Below are 24,512 nucleotides of genomic sequence, written 5' to 3' on the forward strand. Positions count from 1 at the left end.
GTGTGCTCGTGTGTGTGTGTTTGGTCTGTTGATCGATCACAGATCTGACAGCTGTAACTGGAGCGGAATAGCGCTCTTCCCGCGAACACGTGGGTGTCATGGCCGAGACGCAACTGTGCGACGCTGACAGTGAGAACAGACGCGAGGCGAGACGCTGGATTTGTGGTGGTCTTACATATTTTATTTATTTAGTTTTTGATTGAATTACTTGGGTCTGTCGGTTTCTGAGGATGCGATGGGCGGTGAGGTCAGTAAAAACCGAAAGGTGAGTCAGTATGATGAGGCGCAGATCGGAGTTGTTTACCTTTTAACACGCTGTAGATATGGAGTCGTCACGTGTAGCGACCCCTAGATGGGGTAAGAGAAGATGAAGGCAGTGGTATTTGAAAGTCTCTTCTGCACCGATCAGCTCACAAGTGGACACAGACCTTCAGTCTGCGGCTCAAATCAGCTTCAGATCGTCTCTTTATTTATTTATTTGTGGGGGGTCATGTGTGATCTATGAGCTACAAAATGTTTCTACCCCATTTACCTCCAACATTAGTTAGTGATGCCAACTAAAAACCTAACCAAGCGCTGCATTTCTTAGTTATTTTTGAGGCTTTAAAGTTTAGCTTTTATTTAAATCAATATTTCATAAAGTCAAAAGCATAACTGCAGTGTATTTCACATTATTCCTCCTGTGTAAAAGCTTTCAGCTCACTAACGCACTGTATTTTACGTCATTCAAATCTCAACAAAACCTAAGTCAGCATCATTACAAAACCTCAGTCTGCACATTGTGGACAGGTCGTGCAGAGTTCGTGATGCCAGCTCATCATTCATTTCCAGAAACAACAACAACACCCCCACAAACGCACAGCGCCGCCTCCTTGTTTTACTGTCCTGGTGATGTTCTTCCTGTCATGCATCCTTCTTATTCCAGTGTTCAGTCACAAACTCTCCAAGGCTACACAGATGTTTCTTTCCTGCAGATTTTATTTATATTTATTTATTTAGTCTTTTGTTATAGTCTCTACGGATACGTTTGTTGGTTTCCTGCCTTGCCAAATTTTGGTTCTACCGGCTGTTAATAATTGTGATGTGGCTGTATTACAAAACATATTGCTGTTGTTCAGAGAGTGGAAGAAACACTTTCATTACTATTAAATATTACTGATTTTAGTTGCAACTGAATAGAACTATATGCAGTATTTCCATTCACCAGCAGATCATCTTGACCACGTCTACATGCGTAGACGTGTTGAGTTGCTGGCGCGTGATTGGTTGATTAGATTGCATTAATAAAGTGTCCAAGGAGTGTTTCCCAAATAGTTATCAGATTTAATTACAGAGTTATACTCTGCAGTTACACGTTTCAAACAAATGCAGTATGCAAAATAGATTCGCGTGTACAGAGGTATCAGCATAAAGTGAGGATAAATAAAATCTGAATAGTAAATATATATTATATATTATAATTTTTTCTTTTAAAATCTAGAGCGAGGGGCCGGCTGCTCAGCGTCGATTCAGCCACGGGTTCCTCTCGAACGTGGGGGTCTCCATCGTTCATAGACTCGGACACTCAGCTGTATTTTCTCGCCCTGTGGGAGCAGACAGCAGGCAGCCCATCAGACTCCTGTTGCCTCCAGAGGACGGCGCTGAGGCGTCCGGCGCAGACCCGACTCCTGCGGCTTTTATCTCTGTCTTTCTGCCCGAGTTCCCACACCGCAGATGTCCTGATCATTTCCAGGTACTGCGGACCACAACACAACCCAGTTAAAGACGCAAAGAGAAGAAGTTCTTTAGGAGAAACAGAAAGATAACAGGGCCTAATTCTGTGCTTACAGATCCTGGGCTTCATCGCTAAAGGCTCATTTGGACCCATCCTAAAAGTCAAAGATATTTCCAAAGAGAAGATCTATGCAGTTAAGGTCAATCCAGTATTAACTAAAGATGTTAAAAATGTGATACTTTTGGACATCTTTAGTGTAATTTTCTTCCTGTGTTGTCATACAGGTTCTGCCAAAGTCTGAGTTATTGAAGCACGGAGTCCTGGAGCAGTCGAAAGAGGAAGTCATCATTCAGGTACAACATTGATAGAAACAAAATTCAAATAGTTGAAATTAAATAATCAAATAAATGTTTATGTCACCTGTTCAGCTTTTTTAACCATGACACAAGTAAATAGGGATTGTAGCAGAGATTGTTTTTTACAGACATGGGCAAAATTTAAGCTCCTGTAGGAACCCCTATGCTGAGGCTAATGATAAACGAGAAATTATTATGCCAATAAACAAATATTACATCTGCATACAGCTGAATTATAGAGTGCTATAAACTGTCTATGTGCTGGCCATAAATACTTACTAATAGGTCAAAATGCAATATTCTTAGTAGAGCTTCTCAAAGCATAAACTGGAGAGGATATCATTGCTGAAAGGAATGTATTCATGTCAAGCAAACATTTCTAAATTTAATGCAAATAGTAGTTATATGGTTATTATAGGAAAGCACAAACTATGTACAATTATAAATGTGATGATAAAAGTGGACCAATTATGCTCATTTCCAGCTTCATATTGCCGTCTTTGGATGCTACTATCCAGAAAGGGAGTGCAAACAGGCAAACCCAGGTGTAGATACAGCTGAGGGGAAATGGAATAAATTAAGCTGATTTTTAATAAATAATAGCGAAGGTGAAATGAGCCTTGGGGTTGCCGGAGGTGGCGTCTAGGCTGATGGCTGAGCCAGAGGGCTGGGTGCATTGTTGGGCAGACTGAGCAGGAGATAGAGACAAGACCGGAGCCAAGCTAAGGGTAAATATGAAAAATAAGATGCAAGAATCAGGATCAGGACAAGTGGTAATGATCTAACTTTAACAATAAACTCAAAGGCTTGACTGTAGAGTGCCGCATAAAGCATGACTCACAATTCAAAATAATCCTTATCTGTCTAATACATAGCTTTGCTCCACCACTTCTGTTTATCCACTGTCGGGAGCTTTTGTTCTGATTGGCTGTACTTTACAAACACAAGGTTTGTCATCAGGTGGGTGGATTCTCAGAACTCACAGCAAAAATCGATGACCAGTCTGATGAACTGTACACTGACTTCAGTATTTAAAATGTTGCTATAATATGAGCATCATTTATAACAGTTTAAGACAGTAAATAAGTAATGACTTAATAGGTCCACTTAAAGGATTACAGTAGGTGGTGTGGCATAGTTTCTGTCCATAGTCCGTAGTCCTCACGCTGCAGGAAACTCTCTGTGCATCCCTCACTAAATGTTCACTGTTCATCTGTGTGTGTCGACTGTTGCATTGCAGCGGCAGCTCAAACACCCTTTTATCCACAATCTGCAGGACTGCTGGCAGACGCAGCGCCATCTCTTCATTAGTGAGTTAATAAATAGAAACGATGGCACCGCTCGACCCTCCCTTCTTCCGCTATCCTTTGTTGTTCCCGAGAAGTTCCCCCTTTCCTCGTCTTTGGTCCCATAGAATAAAAAGTTGTCAACTGTAAAACCAAGCAGTCTAAAAAAAATCTCTGGATAGTGAAGAGGTGCAGTGCCATCTAATGAGCGTCCTGGGTAAAACTGTCCTCTGTGGCTGCAGCTGCTGTGTGACCTTTGCTTACCTAGTGTTGTCACAAATTCAGGTTTTTTTTCAGTTAAGATTACTGAAGTGGCTAAAAGATGTTTAACAAAACAAAGAGCATGTGTGTTTTAGACTTAACCCTCTTCCTGACTTCTTCCTTTCCCAAACCACAGTGGGATGAACAAATCATTTTTTGTTTTCTTTTACTTTACGTTTCCTTGCAGATTGCTTTATTTTATTTTTATTTCCACCTTTAGTGATCTGCTTTACCCACGCTGCCAATTTCAAAGTGCTGAGAAGTATGTTTGTGTCTGGTCCTCTGCAGTGTGTGACTACTGCAGTACTGGTGACCTGCACACTTGTTGGTTGCTGAGGGGCCACTTTGGGGAGGAAGAGGTTCGGCTCATTGCTGCAGAGCTGGGCAGCGCACTAGGTTAGTGCTCATCAAATGTCTTGTACTGTCACAGAAATTATGCTTGAGCGCACAGTACACTTTTTTCTTTGAAAAAAAGATTAATGTCATTTAATTCTTGCTCTCTGTCTCTGATTTATTTCTAGGATTTCTACATGACTTAGGAATCATGCACAGAGATATAAAAGTATGATATTTTTCATTTTAATCACTCTTGTAACTTCCACACGTGTGTGTTTAGAACTTTTAATGGTTATGGCTTTGCTGCTTTTTTTTTTTCAGATGGAGAACATTCTGTTAAATGATCAAGGTAATGCTCTTCTGCAGTTGTTGATGATACACTTTTAAGACTGAAGTATTTAGAGAAATCATGGTTAGATGAGTACAGATGCAATGCAGGTAACAGCAGATAAGCATGACATCACAGCTCAGGAGCTTTGCCAAGACACTAACTTAAAATCTCTTTAATATAAACTTGACAACTTCAAGACCCCTCTTACGGAAACATTTATGGTTTTATTTCTACAAATCAGTCTCTCTTTGTTTTTTTGCCTCTATTCAGGTCACCTTCGACTGTCTGATTTCGGTCTGTCTCGCCGCCTGAAACGAGGAGGGCGAGCTTTCACAATATGTGGGACGATCCAGTACATGGGTGAGATTTGTGGTCGTGCCACAGATACTCTGTGATTGTTTTCCATGACTAACATTAACATGAGAGCCTCACCTGCGTTTCATTCCCCCTGGATTCAGTTGACCCAGTTGTGAATGGGATGCACCTGTAATGTACTCTGCATGTTATTACTTTTTGCTCTATTATTAAGAGGTATTTTCTGCCCTGCATTTAACTTTTTCCTTTTATGCACACACATATATATAAACATATATGTGGATGTGTGGATCTCTGTTTTGGGTGAGCAGCTCCTGAAATCTTGAGCGGGGGTCCGTACAACCATGCTGCTGACTGGTGGTCTCTTGGGATTATGCTGTTCTCACTGGCGACAGGAAAGGTGAAGACACTTAAACTCACTATTTCACGGCTCTGTGTGTAGAAAAGTGCCTGAAAGTGCAGATTATTTTTGCTTTAAATCCACTTGTTTCTCTATTTTTAGTTTCCACTAATGGCAGAAATAGACCACTGTCGCATGCTGGCAAAGGTCAGAGATTTTTCTTATGTGGTGCCTGAGACGTTCAGCTCTGCTCTGATCCTACTCCTTACTGAGGTCAGTATCCACTGCTCTTTTTACTTTGTGCCACCTTAGAGCTATAGTGACATACTCATCTCTTTATCACCATACTGATGTAGCTTTTGTGCAAGAATCCGATGAACCGCCTTCGTAATCTGGAGTGTTTCAAGATGCAGACGTTCTTCCGTGGCACTTCATTCGACCCTTACATCCTCCAGAAGACACCGGTTGAATTCATCCTGGAGCTTAGGACGCACCCCGACTGGGCAGCCAAATCCGCAAGAGGCTTTTCATTGGATTACTTTGATAACTTTGACTGTGATCAAATCCTTCACTCCCCCGTGAGTCCCAGTGAAGTCATAGGGTAGTCAAAGTCTCCTACTTTGGCCAGTGTGGACCTAAAATCGGCTGCAGAGCAGACTTGCAAAGCGAAAAATCGATCTGTTTTTAAGGATACTAGATACATGAATTCTGCATGTGATGGCATTTCCATAACAGACTTGTTTCTCTACAGACTTATGTTACCTCTTGGAATTGAAAGTTGTATTTGGACCCCAAAGCGCTTTACACATCCAGTCATGCACCCATTCACATTCATCCTGGTGGTGATGGCAAGCTACATTGTAGCCACAGCCATCCTGGGGCCCTCTGACCACCACCAGTAGGCAACAACAGGTGAAGTGTCTTGCCCAAGGACACAACGACCGAGACTGTCTGACCCGGGGCTCGAACAGGCAACCTTCCAATTACAATGCGAACGCCCAACTCTTGAGCCACGATCGCCCCATGTTATGCATTTTTAACTGAAACTTCAGCATGTCTCTCCCATGATGCAGTTGAAGGTGAGGTTTTGATGTCTCTATACACATGTGTCCTTGTATTAACTGTATATCATTTTATGTTGTTGCTAACAGTTGTTTAATATACATTGTCTGTTGTTTTTAAATGCAATTGCTCAAATAAAGTTTAATTTTTTAAATCAAGTATTCATTTATTTGTGTTTATTATTTCTTAATACTCTATGATGGGTGGGGGAGTAGAGCTACTACAAGGACCGACCAGTGATGAAAAACAAATGAGTGACACTGAGTTGAATGAACACTGTCTTCCTGACCTTTGTTTCACTGATTAAACTGGGTGTGTTAATGATTAATAAAAGAATTGCGGGGCCTTAACTTTTTTTGGAAACAGTTTAAAGACCACAGAGCTACACGGTGGTTTTATATTTCTGTGTTTAATGGTGGACCATGTTTTTCTTGTTTTCCCCATTGCTGTGTAGTCAACCATTTCTGGATTTTAAGATTAGACTTAAAACTTATAGTTAGTTAATTAGTTATAGTTAGGACTGGATCAGGTCACCCTGAACCATCATGCCTGCCTTGCTCAGGGAACTTTATGTTGACAGGCAGTTCAAGAAAGAGGTCACATACACTGTAAAGACCCAGCTCTCTTTTAGGTTGGACGTTTTTACTTCTATAGAATAAAAATGAGGGAACACCAACCTGAAAGGGTTTCTTTTATATTTCTGTATATCAGCACTAGCACAAAAACATAAATGAGCCTGCTGTATTTTCTGTTGGGCACTTTTCTTATCTCAGGTATCTCAGGCAGCCTTGGGTTGGCCTATTTACAGGAGTGCTCACAAACCCACTGAGGACAACCAATAATAGGACAGAAAATTGAGGACCAGATAAAGTATCATCATTAGATGCTTTTAATTAGGTAACAGAGAAAAAGTCGAGGGTCCCAGAGGAAGCAGCCACACATAATTGCTGTACTTCTTGAAGTCATGAATCTATTTAAAACTGTATCTCCTGAATGGGAGTGCACCAGCTCCTCCCACCACTGCCTCCTGACATTGAATTCCCTCTCAGGCCCTTGTCTTAGACAGGTCCACCATGCCTGTGTTGTGGCTGTATAGTGGCAGGCAGTCCATTGACCCATATCTGCTTTTAGAGGCACACTGACCCACAATAGTGAAGAGAGGAGTCCCCTGAAATCCTGGAGGGCCATCCCACAGACTCTCACCAAATAGTAACATTACATAACTGAACACAACAGAAAACATCAGTTGCAGCTTATCCTGCAAATGTGCAGAAAGACACAGATTGACACGCAAGTAGTCACAATCAAATTCAAAAGCCATGAAATGATCCCGACTGGCTGATGATAAGCTTCGTTCAAGTTTGCATTTTAAACTTTTTAAACCATACACATTATTATTATTCAAAGTATTATTATTTGAAACTTTTCATTTTCAAACAGAAGCCAATTACACAAAATAAAGAAGCAAAAAAAATGGTTGAAAAACCTGCTCTTCATAGTGGAAATGATCCAGTTGACCTAATTTCCTTCTGATTTGGCCCATTTTGGCCCACTTTTACACTGACTGGAACCTGGAAATGATTTCTATATCTGGAACTTTCCATCATTTTCTTCACAGTTTAAAGCGCTGCGGAAAAGCCACTGAGTGCACGAATTGCTCGGAGACTCAAACACCCCTGAGAATTTGAGGGTGAAGATCAAATTATCAGGAGATTTCAAGCCATCCTCAGGGCACATTTTTACTAATTAGAGTAAAAATAGCACACCATGGGGTGTGGTTAAACGCCTCATTTAGGCCCTTATTGGACAAAAGGTTCTGACTTAATACATGATTTTGTGTTTTGCAAGCAACCTGAACATGTGGGAAGCATTAAAAAAAACAATTTGCATGTAAAAGATAAAGTAAACCAGTTTAAAACGCCAGGTTTCTAACCATTGCTGAGTCAAAGTGAGTGTGGCCATCTGAAAAATTCTATATCAATGTGATAAAGATGAAGCTAAATGAATTTGAAAAAAAAAATCACTATATTTAAATAGAACAATGAATCATCACTTTTTTTTTTATTCATGTGGGGCAAAGGTGGGCGTACACGCTCCGCCCAGGGGTGTTGGCTTGTGAGGTGTGACACACTTGAGCTGGATACAAACTAAAGCTGGCAGGGAGGCTCCATCAGTGTTCATCGCATCAGTAGATGAGACCCATTTTAATTTCAGGTAAGAGCTTTTATCTTGTTATTTTTATATTCAGCTGATTTTAATGCTGTCTTCACAAACTTGAAATACAAGCTGCCTTTAGATTTTATTAAATTTTGAAGATTTGTGCAGCAGCTCTGACAATTTCATATATTTTTTACACTGCTATCAGTGTTTGATTAACTGCGTATCTGACTCTGATGAAAGATTTTGTGGTCTTGTGTTTTTCCCCACCTAATTAGCCTCTTCCTAGTGCTGTGAAAATCACATTTGGAAATCAGAAAATATTTGAATGGCATCCAAGCCTGGACTTACTATTAAAGGGCTATAAAGTGATAAACCTTTTCTTCACATTACCAAACAACGATGCACTCAAAGCTTTATAAACAGCTGCAGACAAGCTCATTATTGGAAAAGTACCAATATGGATCAATCTGCTGTTACTGTATCCTGCAAATCAAACAAGCTCTCACATCTTTAAGGTAGACAGATGATAGGAGGACGGGTGTTAAATCTAGATAAAACTGGACTAATTTTCTGTTTGATTCCACTTCAGTGTCTGCCCTTTTTAGCTGCTAATGACTGAATAATAATCAGTCAAATCTTCTTCCAAAGGCTGCTCAGACAATCAGTCACTCAGGATGACGCATCAGTTCCCAACGCTCTCCGAGGCTCAGAAGAGGGAGCTGCATGAGACCGCTTTACGCATAGTTTCTCCAGGGAAGGGCATCCTGGCTGCAGATGAGTCTGTAGGTCTGTAGCGCTCCTTCTTTAAACATGCACATTTAGTGAGTGCACACCTTATGTCCAATCCAATCAAAGAGTGTAAGTTATCACCAGTGTAAGTTAAATGTCACTGACAATACACCCACTGCAGGCAGTATGGCTAAGCGGCTGGCTCAAGTCGGAGTGGAGAACACGGAGGAGAACCGCAGGCAGTATCGGCAGATCCTCTTCAGTGCGGACGATCGCATCAACAGCTGCATCGGAGGGGTCATCTTCTTCCACGAGACCCTGTACCAACACTCTGATAATGGCGTTCCCTTTGTCAAAATGATCAGGGACAGGGGAATCCTGGTTGGGGTCAAGGTCTGACCACTTAGAATTCAATCTGTTTAGGTTATCATCTTTTTTTGATAATAGGTTTGGATTTTGATTCAAATCATTGTCTGCATTCTTCAGGTTGACAAAGGTGTTGTTCCCCTGGCAGGAACTTGTGGAGAAACCACCACACAGGGTCAGTCCGACTCACACTGGACCGCTGCTGATATCAACCATTTCATCACCACAATTTCCCATTTATGAACATTTCCCTTCTCTGTTTTTTTCTTTGTACTTTTTACACTTCTCCACAGGTCTGGATGGATTGTCTGAGCGTTGTGCGCAGTATAAAAAGGACGGTGCTGTCTTCGCAAAGTGGCGCTGTGTGCTCAAAATTAGTGACGTCAATCCATCAAAGCTGGCTATCACAGAAAATGCGAATGTTCTTGCACGTTACTCTAGTATCTGCCAGCAGGTCAGAACTCCAAATCATAAAGCCTAAATGCTTATCCACACATCACTGTGATCTAATGCATATACAGTGTTTGATCATCTATCTTTCCTTGAACAGCATGGCATCGTGCCCGTCATAGAGCCAGAGATTTTGCCTGATGGTGATCATGACCTGAAGCGCTGCCAGTATGTCACTGAGAAGGTAGGGAGTGGCTGCACTGTTACTTTTATGGGTTTTTCAGACATTCTGTACCACTCTGCTGCTTCTTTAGTAAAACAGTGTCTGTGTTGCAGGTCCTGGCTGCAGTGTACAAGGCCATGTCAGACCACCACGTGTACCTCGAAGGCACTCTGCTCAAACCCAACATGGTCACTCCTGGACACAGCTGCTCCACCAAATACAGCCCAGAGGAGGTTGCAATGGCAACCCTCACTGCTCTGCGCCGCACAGTTCCCCCAGCTGTGACAGGTAAGTTAAAATGATGCTCTCATTTAGAGGTTTAGAAACAGAAACGTGTGCAGAAACCAAACAGAACAAATTCATGTTTTCGTCCACAGGAATTGCTTTTCTGTCAGGAGGTCAGAGTGAAGAGGAGGCCTCTATCCACCTTAATGCCATCAACAACTGCCCTCTGCCCAAACCCTGGGTCCTGACGTTCTCCTTCGGACGAGCCCTGCAGGCGTCTGCACTCAGAGCCTGGAGAGGACATAAAGAAAATGAGAAAGCCGCCACTGAACAGTTCATCAAGAGAGCAGAGGTAGCTTCCAGTCGTTTTTTAATGCACACATAAAAAAAAGAACCAGCTGCTATTTGTATGACGTTTCTCTGCTTGTTTGCTCTCTGTTGTATCTGCAGGTGAACAGTCTGGCATGTCAGGGAAAGTACACCGGTGGAGATAACTATGGAGAGGCTGGCCAGCGCATTTACGGTTCCTGCCATGCATATTGAAGAGTATAAAAAGAACATTTTAACTAGCAGTGTGTTCTTCCACACCATAACAAGATATATTACAGAGGAGATGTACTGCATTTTCTTAGGTTATTTCAGAATATTGGCCTACATAATGATATTAAATGAAATATCTTGCCTTGACAAATGAGAACAATCAGAACATGGCCTTGGGTGTTTCTAACACATGTGCTGAATGAAAGGCTCATGCTTTACTTGTGTTGTAGCAGTACTTTGACTAGAGCTTTAAATCCTGCAGTTAATATTGCAATGCCAGCCTAACATGTGCTCCACAGTAATGATATTAGTTCGACTCAAAACACAGTTAACTAAATAGTTAAAGAAGCTGAATCTATATGATACAGCTCCCAATCTATTATTTAGAAGTTGTTATGTGAAGCTTCTGTGCTTGTGTGACAGAGAAAGTGGATTTGTGTAGTTCAGTTTCTTTATTTAGTTTAGCAGTGAACATGCACAAATAGACATATTGTAAGAGAATTAGCTTGAAGCTAAATTGCATCTACAGTCCCCAGGTATGAAGTACAATCAGCTCAATAAGTAATATACAACACATGCTGATGTGTGTTATCATTCTTAGTAGCATTATATGTCTAATAAACATATTTCAAATGTAAGTATTTAGGCAATAAAACTGTGTTCTAGTAAAGTCTGATTGAGATTTTTTGTTTTATGAAGGTTAATGGTATGTCACGCTCTTTATAAGACGACAGACACTGATTCACTATGTGGAGAAAATTCGTTTTCATTTTTTTTTCATCTTTCAAACCCTGTAATTTAAGGGTATTCTATATGTTATCTAATGTGTCAAATGTCCAGAAAAGGCATCTGACACGTGATGCTGGAGCGCTTCTGTGATATTCTTTGTCAGTTACAGTTCATTTCCACCATTCCGTAGTTTGACATACGTGTAACTCCTAATAGTTCAAAATGTCACATTCAAATATTTATGGACATTTTTTTTTTCATTTCAAGCCCGGTTCAAGTCTTTTTTTTAAATAAGAAAAACTAACAACAAATTTACTCAAAACAGTGTGATGTACCCTTGATAATGTTTTGACACATCAGTATATATATCTGGAGCCTATCCCAGCTGTATTAGGGCAAGAGACATGAAACACCCTGGACAGGTCGCATGTCTGTCCCAGAGCTAACACATAGAGACAGACAACCATTCCCACTCACGTTCACATTCAATTAACCTAACCCCACTAACTGCATGTCTTTGGATCGTGGGATGAAGCCAAAGTATCTAAAGAGCAGCCACGCAAACACGGGGAGAACATGCAAACTCCACACAGAAAGACCCTGGATTTAATTTATTTGTGCTATAATAATAATATTACTACATGAGATTACAAATATTTGAATCTAAATTCTAATGAATGTACTCAGTATGTACACAAGCAGCAAGAGAATACACCTTTAGCTTGCAGTTAGCTAATACACCTTCAGCTCCCAGACATACTGTGACTAACTGCACACAAACAGTTAGTGTGTTTGCTGATATTTGTTGAGCTGATAGAAATGTTGAATTTGAAATTACCTGACAGTTAAAAAAACGTCACTCACTTCATGCTTCCTCCTTTTCTTTAGAGCTAGCTACATTTTGAAGCAATGCAAACACAACTAATGGACTCCTGCACTCCCTCCAGCCTGCTATAAAAAAAGCTATAAATGATACCGCTGAACTAAAAGTAATGAGTCTGTTTTGAAAATGTACGAAGTAGACAGTACAGATATTTGTTTTAAAATGTAGGGAGTAAAAGTAAAAAGTTGTCACAAAAATAAATACTTAAATAAAGTACAAATACCTGAAAAGTCTACTTCAGTACAGTAATGTAGTATTTGTACTTTGTTAGTTCCCACCTATGCACCTTTCTAGTGCTTTACCCTATTTTCACAAAGGGCTGTAGACTATATAATAAAATGCAACAACAAAGACAGTATAAAAAGAAACTAAAACTAAATAAAAGCAATCCACAGGTGGGTTTTATGCTTCTTTTTAAAAGTATCAGGTGTGTCCACAGATCTTAAGTGCATTGGAAGTGAGTTCCACAACTTGGGAGCCACAACCTCAAAAACACAGACTCCTTTTGTCCTTAACTTGAACCTAGGTACCAAGGGCGCCTCCAGAATTTCTTTCATAGGGGTGGCCATATGGGGCCACTAGAAATACACCAAAAACAGAATTTCCAGTTTTATTATGCTGTTGTCAAATATAGGATAGTTGAAAAATATCGCAAAAAAGAGAGAAAGAAAAGAATGATATGCCTACCTAATTTTCCACTGTTAAAGTTGATGTCACTGAAAATAGGTATATATGAAAACCAAATAAGATTTTGAAATCAATAATAATCTGCTTTAACTGATTGATTAATTGATTGGTTGATTGGCTGAAATTCCACCCATTGCTTTAATGATTCTCAGCAGAGCTGACAGAAGAAGCTTAAGATTCATATTCCCAGAATGGAGTTAGCTTTAAGCGCAAACCTGTTCAGTAAAGACAAAAAAAGGATTAGTGGTCTGTCCAGGGATTGGCAGCAGCTTTTCTGCAACCTTATTACATTATTATCAACATAGGGCAGTCTTGCCAGGTGGGGCCACTGGGTGGGGATCCGGATAAGGCAACATTTTTCCGATTTTCTATTATCTATTGTTCAGTATTTCATTTGTTTTATCTTCAGAGATGCTCTTCTGATTACCTTCGTTGTAATGAGTGGAAGTTAAGTTACTGTTGCCTTTCTATCAGCTGAAAGCAGTGTGACCATTCTCCTCTGACCTCTGGCATTAACAAGGCATTTTTGCTCACAGAACTGTTGCTCAGTGGATATTCTCTTGTTTTGAGACCATTCTCTATAGACTCTAGGGGTGGTGGTGTGGGGAAATCCCAGCATAAGGCAGTTTCTGAGGTATGCAAACCAGGCTGTCATACACTAACAACCATGCGACATTGAATATCACGTAAATCACTTTTCTTCCCCATTCTGGGCTGTATTATTGAAAAAATTATATTAATTATATTCTTGAATTAACAACTGGTAAAAATGAAGCAAAATTATAAGCCTGTTGGTAAGTGTCTATATTTATAAAACATTTATTATTTAGCTGATGCTTATATTATATAGAAATAATACCAATATAGCAAGTCTTGCATTATAAGCGATGTGCATTATATGATATTGTAATATATATTATTTGACGGCAAATGTTATTAACAAAAACATTATTAGCTTTGGATATGGTCGGACTATTTTCTAAGGCGGATGTGTCAGACTCGGCTGTAGTGTTTCCGGTGTTGATGAATACCCTGCTCGGTTAAAAAAAAACGCGCTGGGGTAGGAGTCACCTCGTCGGGAGTATTGTCTGCTCAGTAAATACCCTTCACAGTGTAGCGTAAAACAGCGCTCATTTGATTGCTTTCTCGTTTTTCTTTTTGCCTCGACCACTCGCAGGCGCTCGGGGCCTAATCACCAGCAGGCGTTAAAGAATCCTGGAAACAGCGAACTGTTAGCTTGAGTTAGCAGCGATGTCGGGTGTTGTGCGAGGCCCCGCTGGGAACAACGACTGCCGAATTTACGTGGGAAACCTCCCGCCAGATATACGCACAAAAGATGTGGAAGACGTGTTCTACAAGTATGGGACGATTCGAGATATCGACTTGAAGAACCGGAGAGGGGGACCCCCGTTCGCCTTTATTGAATTCGAAGACCCCAGGTAAGAAGCTAACGGTTAGCCGCGCCAGGCCCGATGCGGTCCCATTGTGTTGCTAACAAACTCGTGTGTGTGCTAACGCGTTGCTTAGTGCTCAGACTATTTCCTGGATGTTTTTTTTTCTGTTATTCCCGTAATTAAATTTGGTATGTGTGTGCGCGCGTGCTACTTTCGCTTTCGACTTGGTTTGCATACGCCTGTGTCCCGTTTTTCCTGCGCTGAAGCTTGGTGCCTTTGTGGTATTAATGTCCATGTTGCTGGAGATTAATACACCCGCTTCACTTCTTCGCTGCAGACGACTTGCGTCAAAGCACTCGCAGCTTTACGCTTTGCTACATGTTAATTTGGTCAATCGTTATATTTCTTTCATGAAACAAAAGTTTCATGAGACTAAAATGCTGCAGTTGCATTTGCAAAGCGGATTAGTAGACGTTAAGTAATAAAGCTAGCCGCTAACATGGCTGCTTGCGTGTTGCAAGCCTGTTCGTTCGTGCATTTGTTTATGTCTAAGGCGAAACTGTTTTATTTAATAGGGACGCTGATGATGCCGTCTATGGACGTGATGGATACGACTACGACGGCTACAGACTGCGAGTGGAGTTTCCTCGGAGCGGCAGGGGATCCAGAGGAGGGTTTGGGATCGGAGGAGCGCCCAGAGGCAGATATGGACCCCCTTCCAGACGATCTGAGTACAGAGTCGTTGTGTCAGGTAAACAAACCAAAAATATGCAATGCCAGGCAGTTATTTGTCTGTCTGAAGGGGGGGGGGGCTTATTTTATTTTTATGATTATAGTGAGTGTAGTTTTTGAGAGACATGAAAGTTTTTGTGTTTATGTTATGGAAACAAAATCTCCTGTAGAGTGTTTCAGCGGTTTTAAGACTGTCTTTGAATGCATTTGCCTATGCAAACTTGCTGTTGCACAACCACAATGAGCCTTTGGGCAGTGACTGCATGTAAGCACAATCTACCTGGATAGAGTTAAGATGGGGACAAAATTATGTATTGCTGTTGTTTCTGGCCATTTGATAACTTCAAGTGGTTAAATATTTTTCTCACACACATGGTGATTTCCCTTTGTCAGTTTTGTTTATATAGCATGTTACACATCAACTGGATGTGCTTAACTACAAGTTAAAAATAAATTGCATAGCTCTACAGTGATTTAATGCAAGAAAACCTCAAAAAACAACAGAAATTTACAAGGGAATAAGACTACATTTCAAACACACAGTTAAGTGTAAACCACTCAGAATAAAAAGTTTTTGGATGTAGACACAGTTGAACTTGACCTCAGGACAGCTGGCGGCTTTGTTGCAAAAAACAGGACAACAATAACTGAAGGCACCCTCAGCATCATTGGGTCTAATTTTATGAACATTTAAAAGATCTGCACCTGATTACCTGAAACTTCTAACTGGGTTATAGACACTAAACCAGTCAGACATACTGATGGGCCAAACGGTTAAATGTTTGTGAAAGATTTTAAAGGTAGTTATGTATTGAACTGGGAGCCAGTGACGTGACTTCATGATTGGGGTAGTAAATTCATATTTCTGTGTATGTGTTAGGTAGCCCGTTGTGGTAAAAATGTTTTAGATGTAAGAAAACTTCAAAAACTCCTAAGGATAAATGTGATTTTCTTTATTGGTGGCAGCCACTGATATCTACATCTAGGGCTTCGATAATACTGACGGTCGAGTAATCATTCCTGTAATACTGCTTTGAAGTATAACAAGAAGGGGGTGGATTGTGATGTAAATTCTCAGTGGACAAGTTGACAGTCACAAAAAGCAGACATCAGAGAGCTGTTATTTTTATCGAGTAGATCTGGCCATAGAGTAAAATTTCCCTTAATCTGTATAAAAAGAAAACAGTCTCATGGTAGTTGGCTGCAGTGCACACTAAATATGTAAAAGTATTCAGAACCAGTACATTTTTAAATAAAATATGTCTTTTACTTATTAATGCACCAGCAAATCTTAGTGTATCTTGGTGTTAAATGACTAAATCTGAAACAGACCAGCTCTGGGGCTCTTAAACATTCATCCTTGTGTGCATAAACACAGCTGGAGGGTTCACTGTGTGTGTTGACGTAATGTTGGTGTTTTTCAGGGCTCCCTCAGAGCGGCAGCTGGCAGGACCTGAAGGACCACATGCGTGAGGCAGGCGACGTGTGCTACGCCGACGTTTACAGAGACGGGACTGGAGTGGTAGAATTTGTGCGCAAAGAAGACATGACCTATGCCGTTCGCAAGCTGGACAACACCAAATTCCGCTCCCATGAGGTATGTGTATGATTTTTAGCATCATGGATGATTGTTCTATGCTTTGCTGTGCTGAGGTGAGTACGTCAGGAAATGTGACGTGTCGAGAACAACAGCCAGCCCTTAATTCCATCTGTGGCATTTCCACCGTAGGCAGGAATGTATGCCTTTTCAATGTCAAGTTCTCTTGTGTCCGCCAGGGAGAGACTGCTTACATTCGTGTGAAATTAGACGGTCCCCGCAGCCCAAGTTATGGAAGATCACGCTCTCGCAGCCGTGGCAGCCGGAGCAGGAGCCGCAGTCGGAGCGCCAGCCGCAGTCGCAGCAATTCCCGTGGTCGTGGCAGAGGATCTCCCCGCTACTCACCCCGTCACAGCCGCTCTCGCTCCCGTTCCTAAGCTTTTCTGCCGTCGATGTTTTGCTCCTTTTGATGTATACCCTCCTGTTTTTACCTCCTATGAGTTTCTCCAGATGTCAGCTATTGATTTTAATTTCTCCCCCCCCCCCTTTTTCTTGTCCTGGTGTCCTTGTGGATGATCTTGGTATGTAGTTGTACCACCCCCACCCGTGCTTCAACCCTTCCCTCTGTCTCCTGCAGCTTTGTCCCTTCTTCTCCCCCCCTCCCTCCCACTCCCCTCTCTCTCCACCTCTCGCTCCCTTTTTTCTGTCCTAAAGTTTTGCAAAAGTAGAAGTTGTGCTGTGTCGAACTTCAAAAATGTTGAGTTGTTTATAACCTTCACTCAATGTTTTTGCAAGTACTGAAAATTTAAAGTTTTGTTTTTGGTTTTGTTTTGTTTTTTTCTTATATATTAAAAAAAAAAAAAAAGCTTCTCATTGGATATGTGGGGTGGGCTGTTTGAAAGGGGAGCCCGATGCTTAACTGTATTTTACCCTTGTGTCTTCCTTTAGACATCTGAAGAGAAGGATTAAAGTGATTTGGAATAAAACCATTGTGGAGAACATTTCATTTGTATGGTCAGGATAGGACATCTAGGAGCAATCAGGTCGAGGCAATGGTACGCTTCATATTCCATAAATTGAACGTTTCTGATCGGTTGCTGTATCATGCATGTCATTTTAACAAAGCCACGTACTGTACTTTGTTATATATACAGTTTTTAACATGCTACTTCTGACCTGTGACAGAATAAGCAGTCCTAAATCAAGTGTTGTGATGTAAGTGTAACATCTTTGCTGTCAAATGTGGGGGAAAAAAGTGAATTCACTACTTTGATGCAAAGTGTCTCACTTAAATATCCTCATTGCTTTAAATGTTTTCAGGGAGTGATTGTTTTTGTGCTCAGTGGCATTTAAAAATCTGAATCTGACATGAGTGCTTCAACATGGCTTAAAAAAAAACAAAAAAATAGGCCCCCAAATCTTGACATTTTATTCTAACGGTCTGCCTCTGATTTTCTTCCTGGTATTTCAAGGTTTTGATTGGAGGAGTGGCTCAGTGGATCCCAATCCTTGGAGCTGGATGAGTGGATCGATTAGGGAAGGGATAGGCAAGGATGGATGCTCGGAACGGGATCAGTTTTCCAGGATTCAGATGAGTTGATATCAGAACTTAAAAAAAAAAAACAAAGAAAAAAAACAAACAAATGGGAGTCTCAGAACATTTTTTTTATTATTAGGCCCCCATCCTGCCTATCTTTTAAAGGTTTTCAGGGATAATGGCTTTATTAGAAGAAAACGAAACTGAGGACCAGGAAGTTGGATCAAAGGATGGAGTCGTAGATGCCTGGTATGAAGGAATTAAAATTGGGGAGGTTGGGAAAGGGGTTTCACATGGGTGTAGTTTGTATGTTTTTAATTTTGCTTAATCTTTTTTTTCTTCCTCTTAGCATTTTCAATAAAACACTTTGAAACAAGGACATTTAGTTTGTCTTTATTTCCAACATAAACCCAAGCACGAATTCTTTACCATTAATAAAATAAACCTGTTTGATCTCCCTCATTACATTTACGTTTGTAACCAAACCAACTAAGGATAACCATGGAGTTAGGAAACAAAGGAAGAGCAGCAGCTGTGGACATGAAACACCACCACAGCAGCCTGCCCGTGTTCATTATTCAAAGCTCTCGTGTCCCTCAGCTGTGACGGTGACTGATGAAAGGGCCTTTTACGCACAGCCGAGTGATGCCTGCCGTGCGCCGTGGTCTCGTTTCCTTTTAGCCCACAGTCGGTGGTGTATACCGTGAATGATGCATTGTGGGATGAAATAAGATGCCGGCAGACAGGAGCTGGAGAAAAACGCTTGCAACACACGGGGAAGCTGCTGCCCAGCCAATGGCAGGGTTCAGCATACAGCAGAGGGGCGGGGAGCTGCTGGAGCACAGCGGAGAGCCAACCTACCTACATGCTTATTGTGTAAATCTTTAAAAAGCAATTACCCGCAGCATCATCCTAACCTTACCCACCGGCTGGGTGAAATAGGCTACTTATTTTTGGAAAGGAGTGTTTTCAGGTGGCTCGAGAAAAGGTGGGTTGCATATTTTTCATAATCTGAGGGGGGGAAAGACTGACTCTCATGTCTTGACATATTTCTGATTCGAGTTATTTTTCTTGTTCTTATATGATGATCTGTTCCTGTATGCCTCTTTGCATTTTGAATGATTGGATATGTAGGTTGTATTGGCGTATTTTGGCGTATTCTATATTTGAGTGGGCATATTTTGATACTTTTGCCCTCCTGATGCACAAGCTGCTTTAATCCGAAAGTGATTTTTGCCAAGTAATTTAACTCCACCTGTATCAAGTTTCGCACTCAATCTTTGCAAACGCTCAAGTCAACGTCTGATCAAACATATAGGCACAAATACACAGCCACGAGTTGTAGATTCAGATGAGTGGGATTGGTGGGAAACGCTTTGCCAAATGGCCAGTTTTCTGCTTGTGGTGTTTGCGATGATCCGGGCTGGCCTAAACCGTCCCCATCACCACGTGCGGTGTTAATTTTCAGTGCGGTACGTGCGTGAACGTGCTCCCTTCTTCCTCCGCAGGCATCCTCAACCATGACTGACAGGAAAGCTGTGATCAAGAACGCAGACATGTCCGAGGACATGCAGCAGGACGCGGTGGACTGTGCCACCCAGGCCATGGAGAAGTACAACATAGAGAAGGACATTGCAGCCTACATCAAGAAGGTGAGACAGGAGGGGGTGCTTGGATGGATCCAAGCAGAGCTCTCACCGACAGAGCATGATCAGCAAATTGAGACACTAACACATTCTCACATCTATTTTTGCCCAGCGTGGAGATGAGACACGTGATCAAAGACATAGTCAGGGTTTTCTTTTTATTTGGCACGTTTAAAAATCCTTCCTCCAAAGCAGGGGCGTTTCCAGGATTTTTAGAATTTGGTGAAACATGGCACAGTTAGAAGTGGCAGCATTAAAACTGATGGTAAATAAGTTGTGTCCTTGGTCCTTTCCACTCTAGCCCATTGGTAATGTTTGTAAGGCCCCCTCTGCACATGCTCTTACACGAAATTACATAAACTAGAATAAAAAAAGCTTTTGATTTGTTTGTTTTTATGTGCATCAATTTCCCAATACAAGAGTGGAACTCAAACCTTTATAGAGTGCTTTAAGAAGAAGTACAAAAACTTCAAACTGTTGGCTGCTAATGCACAAAGTAACAAGAAAAAGGAAAGCAATAGTAGTAATAATGTTTTTCTTATGAAAAGCCTGGCTAAGCAGGTTTTTGTGTGCTTTTGCAAGTCTGTTTCTAGTTCTCATACACACTTGCCTGCAGCATATTGGCATGAACGTTAAACTTGTTTAAATAAATGATCTAAATAACAAATTAGTGCTTACAGATTATCAACTATTTTTGCATTTCCCGCTGCAGATCATACAACTCCCATGTTCCTGCTGAGGACCACAGTGTGGAGACAGTTATCCAGTTTATTGAATAGCTTTAACTGAAACTAAAACTGGTTTGATATAGAAAAAAGCAGGGATTAAATGTGCTATAATGTCATTGTAACTAATAATATTTTAATTAGTCCTTCAGGAAAATTAAGGTTGGGCATGACCTCTATACAATATAAATCCATCCAATCCATATAAAGTAACTTGGACCCTGATTGCTGTCGTCCTCTTGACTCTTTTCAGGAGTTTGACAAGAAGTACAACCCCACTTGGCACTGCATTGTCGGGAGGAACTTCGGCAGCTACGTCACCCACGAGACAAAGCATTTCATTTACTTTTATCTGGGCCAGGTGGCCATCTTGCTCTTCAAGTCAGGCTGAGAAGTTTCTGATGGGTATTGAGGAGTTTTTCTCCCTGAACCTAAATCGGAAATGCACTGGTGGCTGATGTCTCCCATACACTAATAACGACATACCATAACGATGCAAAACCGGCCATGCGCAATTGCATGGACTATACACTATTTAATATGTATGTTACAGTAAGTTTACTTTTTGATAGTTGCCATTTGAATGCAACGGAAGTAGTTTTTGTTGATGCTGTTAAATTCTAGGTTGTAAAAGATTTCAATGTGGCCCTTGATTTTACGTGAAAGGAAAGCTGTAGAATGTAGTGGTGCATCCGCTTTCCTTCTCAAGTGGCATTGCCAGACCCCGTTACGAGACAATGTTGATTTTGGTGGTAAAACCATCCCGCGTGCACCGGTTTAGCAAATCATCGTCCACATTAACCTGTGATCATATAAAGAAAACAAATAATGGGGTTTGTTATCTCTGCTGCCAATTTCCAAGGAATTATGTTGCTTGAAGATGCACGCCATTCAGTATCTCCACTGTTTTCAATTGGGATTTAAGACAGACCCACAGCAGAAGTGAAATTATTGCAGCCGTGTTCAGAAAAGATGTCACATTTTGGACCCAACACAAGTCAGTGCAATCATTTGCAGGGATTTTCAGTTCGAACGCTCTTAAATTTTCACTGTGAAGAACGATGGGGGCCGATAAGCCTCCCATACACAGACCTTAACCTGTAATGTACGACTTGTAACACTAGAGACTGGCTACCCAAATTTCCCATCTCAACTACTCGGACTCGAGTCTTATAATCCTGTGTTCCTGCATGTTTTACCACAGATTATTTAAACGTTATATAGGAGACAAACAGAAGCTCTTCTTGGACACTTTTGTGTGTTTTATTATTATTTTTGTTAAACCTTTGAGTTTGTGAATAATGGCCTGGGCTAAGTGTGTCTTGTCCCAGTAATTGCTATAAAGCAGCATTAGGACAATGTTTAGATGAAGCATCTGCAGCCGACTCCACCAAGGCTACCAACGCCCATGTGTTTCAGGTTGTGACGTCTTTTGTGGCTACCTTTTTAAGTTGCATCCCCCCCACAATGCCTTTAGTTCTGCATTGCCAGTGTACTGCCAGACATGAGGTAAGGACAAAGCATTCAGAGTTGGGACTTTTCAAAGCAACAAGAAGCAGGCTTCCTCTTGTCTATCTCAGATTTTTGGCTTTTCGTTTTGTAATGTCTGCATAACTAGTTTGAAATGGCGATGCACAGTGTTTGCGTTCTGATTAAATATGTTGTCTGTGAGGACAGATTTGAGGGTTTTCGTGCACAGAGCCAGATGACAGATAAAGGCCGAATGTTTCTCAGATGTTCCCTCCTTTATGTGAGCTACGTGTGAAATGTGTATCTCAAGTGTTAGCTTGGTTTGACATCGTTTCTCTCTAAGTTTTTTTTCTTTCTTTTTTGAGGGACGTCTTCCTAACTATTGTCAATGTAAACTGATTTAGTATTGTTTTCCTCTGGCATGTATTTTTGCTGTGTATATGTAGGAGCCGTTCCAATGCTGTTAAATTTGCACAAAACGTGTGCCTGTCATTGCTCTCAAATGTAACTGGCTTGAGTACAATTGCACTTCATCAGAAATAAATACAGTAGGTTGCTACAGAACCAAAACCATGTAACTCGATAAAATAAAATGTTGACTTATTACACTGTGGTCTTTCATTCTGTCCCTCTGAGGCAAATCTGAGCTTCAACAGTGTTTTTTGTACCCGTGCATGCGAGTGTCTGACTTTAAATCTGTTGGTGTTCACAGTATTTTTTATTTTTAAACTTGAGGGTGACTTACCAGGCTGCATTTTTAAAGCAAAATGATACTCCTGATGATACCTCGGTACCAACTGAGTGCCATTTAAATGCCACAGATTACCTAAGTATTGTTGCTGACCATGTCCGTCCCTTTCAGCATGAGCATGACACTGATTTCACTGTACTAAAACGGGCTCGGCACTCTCCAGGTCTTAATCCAACAGAGCATCTTTGGAATGTGGTGGAACGCGCGATTCTCATCGTGAATGTGCAGCTGACAAATGTGTAATACCGTCATGTCAATATGGACCAAAATGTTCCAGGAATCTTTCCAGCACCTTGAATGAAATGGCTGATGGGTTTATGTTTGCGCATTTGTAGAACTAAAAAGCTTTGACCCTTTTAAAATAAGCAAATTAAAGTCCAGCTATTTCAAATGAGCTGTCAGTTATGTTTCAACAGATCAACAATGTGGTGCTATATTTCGCTATATTTCAGTCATTATGGAATCATTTTGTTTTTCAGTTAATGCACTGCAATCACCCAAACTCTCTAAATCTATGTTTAAATACTACATCAGCTGATTTCACTGATTCGCATGCAGTCGGCCAGAGCCGGTTCTGTTTGGCGTGCATTAAAACCTGTCGGCAGATGACAGGTTGCAGATGAAGAAACTAACTCCTTCAGCCAAGATGTTATGTGTCAGGCTAAGGGCTGGTGTAATGGCATGCATTACTGTGTATTAATATCACAGAAAAGCAGATTTTATGGGTTTTTTTATTGTGTGCTTTGTTTCTCTGCAAAAATTGTGATTGCACTACAGCATACAAAAAAGACCATCTGCAGAGAGATCTTGTTCATGCCTTTGGCTGTTGTTTTCTCATTGATAAAAACTGCATGAGTCGGGTGGCACTTGTGTAACGTGCTGCAGTTACGTGATGTCTGTAAGTGGAAATCTGTAGAAACAAGAGCTCACGAAGCCAGCAGAGCTGAGAAAGCAGACAAATCAAAGAACAAGTGACTAATGAATAATTCGTAGCGACAGACTGGGGTCAGAGTGGATGAAATAAGATGCTCGCTGGAGTTAAGCAAGGCTTTGTTCTTTTGATACTTATCATTGCATCACACTCGCTCTAAAGTTCCTCTTTTTAAAAAATATTTGGGATTCACTTGCAGCCCTTGTTTAGTGAGCAAGAAAGCCACGAGTGAGTGGCACGAATAAGGAGTCTGAATGCTGTTAAAAACGTGATGTATCATTAGTCTCACATTCACTCACACTTTAAACAGAAGTGCGTCAGAGGCCCGTCTGCTTTTCTACCCAGCCTTCGCTGCTGTTTTACATTCTTGTTTTTCCCATCAGCACCCCCCCCCCCCCCCCCCCCCCCCTCCCTTCCACATACCTGACTGCTTTCTCTTTCATAGCCTCTGGCTGCCTTCATCCATCTTCCCACACAGAGCTGTAATTCATGGTCGGAGCACATTCACATGTAGACAGCATAGATAATTGACTGGACCAAAAACTAACCCCTGCTGCTTGAAAACTAGTCACACAGTTAATATATATCTAGAGCCATGTTTCACACTTTGACACAAATTCGGGGTATTTTTCTGAACTGTGGCTTGTTCAGTTTAAAGAGTATTGTTTTCTACCAAATAACTTTCTCATAGTGTTAAAGCACATTTAAATCCAGCTCCATCTCACACTGTCATTAAATAGCTTTCATATCCAAATCTGCAAAAAGTCTTAAAAGGACTCTTTCATGGCAACATTTTTACCTCTCTGCACTTAAATAGCTCTATTCAGCTCAGCACAGCTTCAATATGAAAAGCATG

The 24,512-nt window shown here is 41.1% G+C and overlaps 4 protein-coding genes across 7 annotated transcripts; all 4 read left to right on the forward strand.

Annotated features, from left to right (window-relative positions):
* Window positions 1–108: 108 nt before the first annotated feature.
* On the forward strand, window positions 109–6,135 carry rskra (ribosomal protein S6 kinase related a). Of its 3 annotated transcripts, none has more exons than XM_004558188.2 (12): window positions 109–265; window positions 1,481–1,732; window positions 1,830–1,913; window positions 1,999–2,067; window positions 3,311–3,380; window positions 3,906–4,013; window positions 4,139–4,179; window positions 4,275–4,302; window positions 4,555–4,644; window positions 4,911–4,999; window positions 5,102–5,212; window positions 5,296–6,135. In XM_004558188.2, the coding sequence occupies exons 1-12, from the start codon at window positions 236–238 to the stop codon at window positions 5,542–5,544; spliced, it is 1,221 nt and encodes a 406-aa protein (XP_004558245.2). In that variant the 5' UTR covers window positions 109–235; the 3' UTR covers window positions 5,545–6,135. The 3 variants fall into 3 exon arrangements, with proteins under 3 accessions (XP_004558245.2, XP_004558247.2, XP_004558246.2); XM_004558190.2 differs by having other exon boundaries at window positions 3,347–3,380; XM_004558189.2 differs by having other exon boundaries at window positions 1,830–1,907.
* Window positions 6,136–8,138: 2,003 nt separating this feature from the next.
* Window positions 8,139–11,304, forward strand: aldoca (aldolase C, fructose-bisphosphate, a). The gene is made up of 9 exons (XM_004558191.1): window positions 8,139–8,215; window positions 8,810–8,947; window positions 9,072–9,283; window positions 9,377–9,431; window positions 9,550–9,710; window positions 9,807–9,890; window positions 9,983–10,157; window positions 10,247–10,446; window positions 10,545–11,304. The coding sequence occupies exons 1-9, from the start codon at window positions 8,194–8,196 to the stop codon at window positions 10,635–10,637; spliced, it is 1,140 nt and encodes a 379-aa protein (XP_004558248.1). The 5' UTR covers window positions 8,139–8,193; the 3' UTR covers window positions 10,638–11,304.
* Window positions 11,305–13,950: 2,646 nt separating this feature from the next.
* Window positions 13,951–18,509, forward strand: srsf1a (serine and arginine rich splicing factor 1a). 2 transcript variants are annotated; one of them, XR_191363.3, is made up of 5 exons: window positions 13,951–14,372; window positions 14,903–15,078; window positions 16,484–16,656; window positions 16,836–17,651; window positions 18,069–18,509. XR_191363.3 is itself a non-coding variant. In XM_004558192.3 (4 exons), the coding sequence occupies exons 1-4, from the start codon at window positions 14,185–14,187 to the stop codon at window positions 17,031–17,033; spliced, it is 735 nt and encodes a 244-aa protein (XP_004558249.1). In that variant the 5' UTR covers window positions 13,951–14,184; the 3' UTR covers window positions 17,034–18,509. The 2 variants fall into 2 exon arrangements, 1 of the variants encoding a protein (XP_004558249.1); XM_004558192.3 differs by having other exon boundaries at window positions 16,836–18,509.
* A 400-nt stretch (window positions 18,510–18,909) lies between these two features.
* dynll2a (dynein, light chain, LC8-type 2a) lies at window positions 18,910–22,580 on the forward strand. The gene is made up of 3 exons (XM_004558193.4): window positions 18,910–19,121; window positions 19,642–19,785; window positions 20,758–22,580. Exons 2-3 carry the CDS (start codon window positions 19,654–19,656, stop codon window positions 20,893–20,895), a joined length of 270 nt encoding a protein of 89 aa, XP_004558250.1. The 5' UTR covers window positions 18,910–19,121; window positions 19,642–19,653; the 3' UTR covers window positions 20,896–22,580.
* The last annotated feature ends 1,932 nt before the right edge of the window (window positions 22,581–24,512 follow it).

The sequence above is a fragment of the Maylandia zebra genome, linkage group LG14 (genome assembly GCF_041146795.1).
Source record: "Maylandia zebra isolate NMK-2024a linkage group LG14, Mzebra_GT3a, whole genome shotgun sequence".
Taxonomy (NCBI): Eukaryota; Metazoa; Chordata; class Actinopteri; order Cichliformes; family Cichlidae; genus Maylandia; species Maylandia zebra.